This window comes from Terrapene carolina, unplaced genomic scaffold, assembly GCF_002925995.2.
Source record: "Terrapene carolina triunguis isolate 2854851 unplaced genomic scaffold, T_m_triunguis-2.0 Scaffold247, whole genome shotgun sequence".
In the NCBI taxonomy this organism is placed as follows: Eukaryota; Metazoa; Chordata; order Testudines; family Emydidae; genus Terrapene; species Terrapene triunguis.
In genome coordinates this window covers 13,770,177-13,781,102 of record NW_020664598.1, presented here as the reverse complement: position 1 = coordinate 13,781,102, position 10,926 = coordinate 13,770,177, and the positions used below count along the sequence as shown (strand labels likewise).

General features: G+C 44.5%; 1 protein-coding gene across 1 annotated transcript in view; it reads right to left on the bottom strand.

Annotated features, from left to right (window-relative positions):
* Nucleotides 1-514: 514 nt before the first annotated feature.
* AGK (acylglycerol kinase) overlaps nt 515-10,926 on the bottom strand; it is a 36,823-nt gene continuing 26,411 nt past the window's right edge. The window contains exons 12-15 of the mRNA XM_024195733.2: nt 10,155-10,252; nt 7,692-7,762; nt 2,871-2,955; nt 515-1,296 (exon numbers count right to left, since the gene is read on the bottom strand). Of these exons, the coding sequence (XP_024051501.1) occupies nt 1,093-1,296; nt 2,871-2,955; nt 7,692-7,762; nt 10,155-10,252 (458 nt within the window). The 3' untranslated portion in view covers nt 515-1,092. The remainder of the gene's footprint in view (nt 1,297-2,870; nt 2,956-7,691; nt 7,763-10,154; nt 10,253-10,926) is intronic.

Sequence of the window (10,926 nt, the reverse complement as noted above, 5' to 3'; positions counted from 1 at the left end):
CATAAGCTGTTAGGAATATTCAGAGGGTTAAGGGATAGAAAAAGAATGTTAATCAGTGCTATGACTTCATTTCAGTCATGGTAAAGAGATACACAAAGAGCAACACAAATAATTAGGTGGCAGCTTCTAAGAAAGGATAGTGGCCATTTAAGTTTGAAAAAGAGGACTACAATAAGGAATAGGATAAAAGGGCCAGTTCAATGCTCCTTTTTATATGTTATGCTGCTGCAAGAACAAAAAGGAGAATTTACTAGAAAGCAACACACCTAAACAGGATCAAAGGGCTAATTTTGTAGAGTGTCATTAACTAGTAGAACTCTGTGGTGCTGAATATTTTTTGAAGAACTAAAAAATAAATATTCGAAATGTAAAGCCAACCACTCCAGTAACCAGCAAAGGATTTGTTTTGCAGAAATCGTCTTCAAATATGAATGGAGCAGAATCCTCTTAAGTGTGAGGATGCTCTCTAGCCAGGAGGTTTCCTTATGGAAGGTCTTCAGTATCTGAAGTTACACTAGTTACAATAAAATTAACAGTTTCAGTTCCCACACTTAAAGAGCATAAGCTGAGGTCACAGAAGTATTTCCCTCCCTCCAATACCGTAAGACATGATTATGTAAGTGCATTGTGGGAGTTTTATGCCTTCCTCTGAAGCATCCATCACTGACAAAAGGAGATGGGAGATCAGACTAGCCTACCCACATATCTGTTCTTGTGTGGCAATTCCTGAATGTCATAAGCTCCCCAGCAGCATCTTGTTCATAGTTTTTCCATAAATCCCAGAATTCTCAGCTCTAAACACAGGTAAGAAAGATGGCTCCAAACTCTCAAACCCACAGAAGTGTGTTTTCATTCCACTTTAATACAGACTTGCAGTAGAACGGTAGCATCTGTCTTACAGCACTCACCTGTAGTATCGTACATGGAACAGTGACGGCTTCTTTAAAAAAAGACACCACTAACTTAATCTGTTTCTCAGAGTCAAATGTACACTTTTTACCTCTTTGGTACTTGCCAAGTGAGCAGTTCCCACCAAGGTGCCAATACCTTGTGTGTTTACTGGCCAAGTAACTAATGACTCGATGGCGTTAATCAGGTTAGCGCTCGCCTGAGTGACCCCGAAGATCCTGATGAGATTGGTCCCTCTGAGGTGACTTCTGACTGCACTGCTGGCTGGAGCATCTGTTTTCTCCTTCTGGGGTCACAGAAGAATTGGAGCTTCCGGGGTAACAGCTTCACTTCCACAGGCATGGCCTCATACTCCTCGCTGTCTATGCCAAAGGAGCCCTCGGTGCCCTGTGTAGAATCAAGCATAAGTCAGACTTAATAGTGAATCAATTGTTACAGTGATGCTGTAACAGTGGTACCTGTGCCCACTTACATCTCCACTTCAGAGTACAGCTGGGTTCTCTGCTGGGTCTTGACCCCCTCTGCCTTTCAGCCTGTTTAGTCTCACCACTACATAGAGAGCTGTTACTGGTTGCACATAATGTATTAACAGACACTCATGTAAAATATTACCTTGCTTAGTAACTAATTGGCAATGTGGCAGGAATTAAATGCTAGATCGCTTAAATGGTCTGCATTGTTTAGATTTAAGAATTCTTTCCCCTTGGAATTACTATTTACAGCTGGGCAGAGTTTTTCTTTGAGATTGAAAAAAAATTAAACAGTGATTATTTTCGTTCAAAACAATCCCGCTCACACAGCTGTTTTACACTCACACCCACAAAATCATCAGTGATTAATACCAGTCCATCAACATGGTAATGGGTTTACCTTTTGTACATAAATCATGTGCTTGCCTTCTGTTACTAAAGGCCTCATCAGCAGTTAGGGGGTAAACAAAGTTTGTCTTGTTAACAGACCCCCTATTTATACTTGATGTATCCAGCCCTGAGCTGGACGGTTTTTGCACGTATTTTCAAAGTCACAGATTCTGATGATGTCGAAGCCATGTGTGAACGACGATGCTGGCTAATGAAAACATTCATGGTTCAGTCTGGTTGCCTGGGTGAGGACTTTACCAGAAGAGCAGAGTGCCAAAGATTCTCTCAATTCCTGGGAAGGGCCACTTGGCCAGGCTATGGACCTCATTCTCCATGAGGCAGATCAGGTCTCTAAAGAGGATTATAATAGCTAAAGATGTGGACGTAACCTAGTAGATCGACTCTATATCCTTGCAAATGCAGGGCCTAGTCTTCTTAATAAGATGTATTGGGATGTTAAACCCAAGCTAACATCTACCCCCTGCCTTATTTTTAGGAGGCAACTAAACATTTATCTGCTCAAACATTTCTCAGTGTAAGAGCTGCCCACTTATCTAAGGTCTTGGGATTTATAGCTGTAGCACTTTTTTGACCATTATTTCCCTCCTGGCCTCCGCTCAGTTAGCATGGGTCTTCATAAACCCACACCTCTGCTCTCCATCTTTTCACCTCTGGCAGAACCCTTCTAGACTGGCAATCTAAAGAAAGAGTTCAGTACTCAGAGCCTAGCCAGCAGAGGGGATGTGCACACATTAAGACGTGAACTTTAGCAGGAGGCCATTTTCCTATTCTACTCACACTGCAAGCGTGTTGACACTTTTTGCTGGCCAGATGGACAGGAACGAGCTGCTTCTGGAGCTGGGCCACACAGTTCCTACACTAGCCACAGACATGTACAGTAGTGATGCCTGACTGGGGGTTACATCTTGGGTCTCCTGGTTTGGGAGCCCATTTGTCTTTCTGACCTGCTGCACTGGAGGTGGCTTGCCTTATTCACAGTGAGGACAGCATGACCACCTGTCAATGCTGGGAGTTGGGGTTTCTTAGAGTGTCGCACTAAGAAACAAGTGACCCAGCTTTCCACAATTTCTGCCTTCTCACCTCTGGAAGCTGCAAGATGCATCTGCTAGCCTGGACACACTGACTTCCTTCAGGGCACAACTGGGGGTCACACATCTTTTGACTTCTGTTCAAATCAAACGAGGAAAAAGAAATATTAGTTTCCAATAGAAGCAACCATGCTTAGGGGTGCAAGACATACAGGAGGGTCATCAAGTGCTTGTTAATTTCATTTCCTCCTTTCAAAAGACAGTATGAGAGCCTTTGTGGCTGCAAGCATGAGGGACAGTTAGCACTTCCTGGAGGTAGATGTTGCTTCTCCGCCACACAACTGTCAATGCACCTCAATATTGACCTTTAGCACCCCAAGCTTAGTGATGCTCTGGGTTTGTCCTGAGCAGCATCTGCCCACTGTGTCATCTCATAGGGTGGGTTTGTGATGTCCACTTACACGCAAGATGTATCATTCCTGTCTTCCTCGTATAGCACCAAACCCACAAAAATTACTGATGGCCTCAAAAAATGTTCAGTAAATAGTTACGTGATTGAATACAAAAGTTAGAATCAGATGTACTGGGTTTTTTAAGCTAATGTTTGACAAAAGCTCTTCCAGTTTCATCACCAGCACAAGGTAAAGCAAAGGTTGCTTTATTAGTTTCACTCCTGTTTGGAGGTACAAACCCCATTCATTTTACCTATTCTAAATAAAATGTTCACTTGCATAAACTTTATCAGTCTGCCTCTCTTAGGTACTTACATGACCTCCATTGCCTTAGTATATGAGCACCCTAATCTTTAACATGTTTACATTAAACAGTGTATTTAGGGAAGTACTATCATCCCCACTGTACAGATAGGGAATGGAGGCGCAGAGCAGCTAAACGACTTGCCCAGGAAGTTTGTGGGAGAGCAGGGACACGAATCCAGGTCTCCCACGTCCCAGGCCAGCACGCTACCCTCTGGTTCATCCTTCCCCTCCAACTGGTAAAAACAATACTCTTTTGTTTTGTTAATTTATCAAGGGTTAAATTCACCTCAATGCACAGAGGCAGCACAAGGTCTATGCATTCCATAAGTCCCATTAACGTAAGCTTCATTTAGAGGGCTTCAGTAGCACACAGATCTTTTGCTGACCCTCTGTACAAGAGAGAATTCCCCAAACCCCAAAAGAACTGATCGCTGTATGGCTCTTTCTGCTCCCACATGCCCTGGACAGGCAGGCAAACAGAATAATACAGTCCCAACCTTTGTGTATTGTAGCTCTCAAGAAGTAGGCCAGAATAATCATGGCTATTTCCACACAAGAGTTACAGATCTCCAAAACAGGTGGAGTTACCGCAGTATTATCTGTCCAGGGTTGTTCTATTAGGGTTTTTCTACTCTTACCAGGGGATCAACGCGTGGCGATCGATGCATCAGTGGTCGATTTAGCGGGTCTAGTGAAGACCCGCTAAATCAACCACAGATCGCTCTCCCGTCGACATCGCATAGTGTGGACCCCGCGATAAGTAGATCTAAGCTACATCGACTTGAGTTAGGCTAGTCACGTAACTCAAATTGCGTAGCTTAGATCGACTTTTCCCTGTAGTGTAGACAAGGCCTAAGGCACAGAAGGCTGTAACAGGCTGATAAGAAAGGAAACGGGGTTCAAACATCACTCAATAATGGATGTCCTAAGAATATATAATCAGGAAAGCCCCCTCAAAAGAGTGACGTGCCTTTGGGAATGCAAACACTCTTAGAACTCATGCGGGACAGGGGATGAGGGAAGAGGACCACAAATAGGGGAGGAGGACAAAGCAACAGAAAGGAAAGCTGAGATACCACAGGAAAGGGACAGGTGAGGAGACAAGCAATGTAGACATTGGGAAGGTTGTTTTTAACCATCTATATTAAAAGATTAATGAGTGAATGCAAGGGAGTTAACGTTCTCATAGCAGTATATATTTATAAATCACTGACAGCATGCAATGCTGTTGATTTATACTGTGCTTTATAAACGAACAATTACACACCTTCCCTATCTCAGAAGGGTTCACCATCTAGAACTCGGAATCCTGCAAACACATCTGTGCAGGCAGATCCCTCTGTCTGCAAAGGGCCCCACTAAAGTCAATGGGCCTCCACCTGGGTGCATAGTCTGCCCATGTGGATCAAACTGCATGATCAAGGAAGGCAAGGGAGAGACAGGGAACAAAAGATCATGAAAGGGAGGGTGTTAGAGAAGCAAACAGGTATGTAGCTAGAACCAGTGTAATTACCCCCCCAGAGGTCCTACGTAAGGGTCATGAGGGGTTTACTATTTATTCAGATCCTTACTCTGGTCTCTAAAGCAGAGTAAGAAAAAAAAAAAAAAAAAGAATCAGAAACAAAAATACCTAACAATAACAACATTTTCATAGGCAATGATATCCCACTATATACTCTAACCTACACACACACACACACAGAGGCAAAAGGCTACTCCCTGAATCACACCACCAATTGGCAATACATGCTGTCGCTGGAACATACCACAAGAGAACGATTATCCCCCTAGTCCGTTACCTAGTCTCCAGCAGTGGCCAATGCTAAACAGTTATGAGGAACCCAAACCCTATCATAACACACAACAGTGTACAATGGAGAAATGCCTGACTTATTCCACCTGGTAACCAAGCTCATGCCCTTAGGTGATGTCCCTTATAATTTTAAACAGAGCTCAAGCTGGGGAGCGGGAAAGAAAATTAGTGGTGGTACATGGCGTATCGCCTCTTTTTCCCCCACAGAGCAGCAGTTTGAAATGGGGCTATGATGTAATCACCTCAACTTAAATATTGACTTCATCCTAGCTGCAGAGGCTTGTTATTATCCACGACTGAGATTTACAGTCCTGGGGCCCTTCAAAGCGCATGGTATGACATAAATCTCACTTTTCAATCCGATGGCATTCAGCCTCCAGCACTCTCTTCAGGTTCCAAAGCGTCCACTACCTTCAATCTCAACTCATCTTCTGGTTTCCCACATAGATTGCAGAGAGGGAGGCACTATCAGTCCTGACAGATTCACCTCAATGCCTGCAGAAATACAACATTTCCACAAACTTCTCCACCCCCTGGCTAGGTAAAAAGGAACAAAACTCCTCTACACAAATGCTTCCTCAAATGCTTCCAAAGACAAGCTCCTCTGCTCTGGTGGCTGGCAGCAGGGACTCTGTGATGAGGTGGCTTTGATGGTGCTGTCCTTTGAGAGCTTTTCCTTCAGGGGTGGCATTTTCTATTGGTGTCCCTCCCAGTGGCCTGGTTTGCTTCACCTCTGGCTTTTTTTAATCAGTCTTCTCTTTCGAGGACTGAGCAGACCCTCTCCCTCTATTCTCTCTTTCTTGATTTACCTACAAAATTCTGGGACTAGATTAAAAAGAGGTGTTGGGTGCATGCAGCCAGCTGCATGAGTTTACATTCTTCAGAGGCTTTCTGCACGAAGGTGTAACCGCAGTCACAGAATGTGACATACTGCTGGGAACCATGTATCCAATCCAGCTGGGAAACAATCTGTGTTGGTGACTGACTGTGAATGGAAGACACTTTTCTATCTGAATTCCCACTATCGCTGGCACCTTCCTGGTGGTGAGATGTCCCAGGCAAGACCACAATCTCCTTTTTTCCCCTCTCCTGGTCAGGCAGATTCCTTTTGCTGCCGATGGTAACAGTATCATAAACATTTCCTTCTATAAAGTCCTTACAGCACAGATTCAAATGGCAGGCAACCTACAATCAACATGGCTGATGCAATTTACACCCAATGCCATCTGATCTTATGCCACTTAGGTATTCATAGTTCTGAAGATACTGTTCCCACAGAGGTAATGCAGAGTGCTCAAATAAGTTGCCTGCTCCTGCTATTAATATTGTAAACAAGGTACAGATATGCAGTAACCATGCGGCACCTGAAAGCTGCTTATGACATTTCCACACCTTTCCATCTGGTTTCACTAGAGGGGGCCCTAGGACTGGAAAACAGCAGCTGCAACCAAAGGATCAGCCTGCTGGAATAAGCAGAATCTGATATTGCGGGAGACTCCTTGTGACGCTTCTCTAGAAGCCTCACACTCCACTTCAACAAGGAGTAATAATGTGATAAACTTGGTATTGAGGGTCCTTAGAGGAGGTAGGAAAGAAGCTCAGATCAGCACCGAGTGCCTCCGAGTGGCTCATTTACAGAGTAGGAGAAAGGAGCATCTCACAGGAAAGCATCCCAAGCAGAGGGGAGGGGGGTGAGGAAGGAGGTGAGAAGACTCCAGAGCTCCTTCCATGTACCAGGCCCCCATACCTGGAACCCCTGGTCTGCCCATGCTGCCACTCTATTTGTTCAAGTCCCTCCTTAAAATGCACTTCTTCCAAGAGGCCTTTCCAGCTGAGACCTCACTTCAGAGATGTGTTAGTGAGCTGAGGGACTTTACCCCTTCCCTTAAAAACTGAATCCTGGCACTAACAAAGGCATGTGCCAAACATCACTGGTGCCGTCACCTTGATTCTGCTGTATCCCAGCCCCCACATCGTTCATCTAAACTGCAAGATTTCTGGGGCAGGGATGTTATCTTCCTACCTGTCTTTAAAGCACCTGGCCTCTTAGAGATGGTGTTATACCAATAACAATGTTAGTCAGCATTGGAGCGGAGGAAAGGGGGAGGGAGGGAGGGGAGCTCTAGCCACACAACATTGGCTCTTGCTTCCAAAACAAGAAAATTAAAATAAACCTGTATTTGAATGAACAAACCCCACAAGGCATTCCCCACTTTTGTCCTTGCAGCACAAAAGCCAAGAAAACACAGTCAGTTTTGTGACTAGAAAATCTGATGGCCCACGGCAGCCTCCCCGTACTCACCCCCTATTTATGAAGTCTCCCTTGCCGACTGTATCTGGTTCAATGCAAATATTCAAGAAGTCTTCTGTGCGCTATGGAAAAGATTTAGAATCCAAACTGTTAGTGTTTCTGCATACTCCATACTGCAGCATGTGCTGGAAACCCTCTTTAAGGAGACAGCCCTTTTCCACATTCCGAACTGTCCCTCAAAAAAGAGGGTTGGGTTGTATTTTGTAAGGGATGAGAGGAAAAGAATCTATTTTTTCTACTTAAATGGTCAGCATCAGGTTAAAAATGATACCTAATGATTCCTTACCAACCATTCTTCTGTACCAAACACTAAATCACATACTCAACAAAAATATTAAACCAATTTTTATGATCGTTTTACCGTTTATGGCATTGGTTTCTTTTTGCATTCCATGCAACTAGTAGGACAATGAAAGTAGGCTATTCAGTCTGACTTCTGTTCACAAAACAGTAGTTCCTAGTCAACGCTTCTTTCAGGTTCTTACGTAGCACAATGCTGCAACATTTGGCCAGCAAGTGCTGCAAGAGGAAATGTTTATTCGTTTAAAAAAAAAAAAAAAAAAAAAAAAAAAACAATGCCCACTGGAGTTAAAAAATATGAATGATGGAAGCATTTCTTTTTGTCCTTGATTTTGTAAAAGCTTATCTGTAGGAAATGTAGATTTGGGGTCAAAGTATATCTGACATTGTCCCTTTAAATTCCTGGCTCAGTTGACCCGTTGTCTTGATTTCCTACTTGCTATATGCGCTTACGTCAGGCGTGTACTAGGAATGTTTGCCCTTACAGTAATGTTGGCTGGGGGTGTGATTTTTTTTAACAACATTTCTACTATGGCAAAAGCCCTAGTGTAGATTCAGCTAGACTGGCAAAGAAGTTCTTTTGCCAGTATAGCTTATTTCGTCTGCGGAACTGGTGTAAGCTACACTGGAAAAAGCACTCTTTTGCTAATATAAGCTGAATCTAAACTAGGAGGATTGGCTGATATAGCTATACCTGTATAGCTATACCAGTCAACCCTATCTAGTGTAGATCAGACCTGAGCCTGGGATGGGAGGGAGGAAGGAATGACTCATGTTACTCATCTGAGATGCCTATGGCTGATTAATGAGCTATGTGATAGATTCCAAAGAGTCTCTATCCAGTCCCTTCAGGCTGGGGAGACAATGACCATTATATGTGGTCTCAGGGATGAGTGTAAAAGCATGGAGGACCTAAGGGGATCCAGATGGGTGGGGATAAGATATGATATGAAGATGGTTGTTTAATGGGGGTGAAGCTGCACTTATGTAAACTGTTTTGCTCCTCCAGCCACTCACTCAAAAGGTGGCAAGTTCATGGGGCTGCACTGGTGACCACAGCAGTGAGCACATACCCCTCCCCATTGACTAGTAAAGTGCCACTAGCGCTGCTGCTGCACAGAAAGGCAAAGTGAATGGAAATGAAGAAGTGGCCCTCGGGACCGGATTATGGTAATGGAACACTGAGTTCTTCACTTTAGATCACAAGTTCTAATCCAGTCCAGCTCAGTAGTGACCAAAGCTGTTACCATCCAAGGACTGTGGATGCTTTCAGTCCAGTTCCTGTTGGTAGCCTGCACAGGGAGGCCAAAGGCTGTGTGGAAATTAAACTATCCCAGCAGTGCCACATTGTGGCATGTTGGGGCAGGGCAGTATGGGGAAGCTTACACTAAGTAGCCTGTTTTTAACCTGGTCCTATAAACAAAGGGCTTTGATCACTGAGAATGTCAGTCCAGCACTTTCCATCAGAACTAAAGACTTAAATGAACCCAGAAATCTTTGCTGTGATTTCATTGCTATGAAACATGGACTCCAGCCAGAGATGGTGTTAGGGGCGCTTGAAATAAACAGCGGCATATTGCGCCAAGGAGGCTCTCACAGGGACAGCTTTACTTGTCTCTCCCCAGCCCCTCGCAAATAAATAAATAAAAATTACTAGCTCCTATCCTCTTTAATTTAAAATTGCCACTGTCCTCGTTTTAGTGCCAGCATTTCTGAGTCCTTCGCTCTGCGGTTGGCAGAGGGACAGGGTCAACATTCCAGGCACACATCCAGGCTTACTGCTTCATTTCAGCATCAGTAAATAATATCTCCACTTTCCCATGGGGCAAGGAGAGGAGGTGCCTAACCCCTGCCATGAAAGCTTTAGGATTTCATTTGGTTACTGAAAACTTCCTGTTACACACACACTGCCCTCTCTGCCCCAACCTGGTTTCTGCAATCCAGTCTCGCAGGATCTTTAAAACTGTCCCTCTCTCAGATTCTTCTGCAGTCCCACAAGGACTCCTTGTTCTTTTTGCTGATCCAGACTAACACGGCTACCACTCTGAAACCTGTCACAAAGACAGAGTTTACTCTGTGTGGTCAGGAAGATGGGAGTTCAGCGAGGAAGGAGTGCTCTGCACGGAAAGGGATTTATTTAGACTGTGCTCTTACTGTCAGGTCAAGCTGCCTGTTCTGAGTTGTGATGGAGAGTTCAATGGTGGACAGCTGCATTTCTTCCCATGCCTCCAAGGTCGCCTCCTGGGGGATTTCTGAGAATCCAGAAGGGAAGAGACCATTAGCCAGAAAGTAAATTACACAGACCAGAGTTTCACTGCTGTGAAATATGAAAGACCGGTGCCACCTAAAGCGGCTCTGTCCCATTATTTCCACAGGCTTTGTTTCCTTCAAATTTAAAAAGCGACATATAGAGAAGGGAAGCTGTGGGGGCTGAGGCTGGAAAGTTAAGTTGACAAACAGCACATTGCACAAACGCTTTAAAAGCAGTCCCTAGTGACCCCAGATTGACAGGTCTCTTGGGCTCACAGAACAGGAGCACTTAATCTAATAAAGGGATGTAGCCCCCACTCCAACAAAATCCAAAAGCTGTGACATTAGTACAGCAACCTAAATATTTATTTCCCACAGACAACCTCTCCTCATCCCTGCCACAGCCTATGCTCACCACTTAGTCCTGCTTTTAGCTCATCACTACATTTGTAGGACTTCTGGCACAGAAGAACTGGATGGGAGTTGGAAGCCCATCAATACCAGTGGAGCATGCAAGGCACTCTCCTGAGGGGCTGAACGTGCTGCCCGTGTGACACTCCCACCCCCTGCTGGGCCAAGGACTAAGTGCCAAGAACTCCTAAGGAGCAGGGTAGTGGGCCAAATTTCTCACTCCTCTCAATACTCGCACTCCATCCAGTAAACGAGAACATGCTTC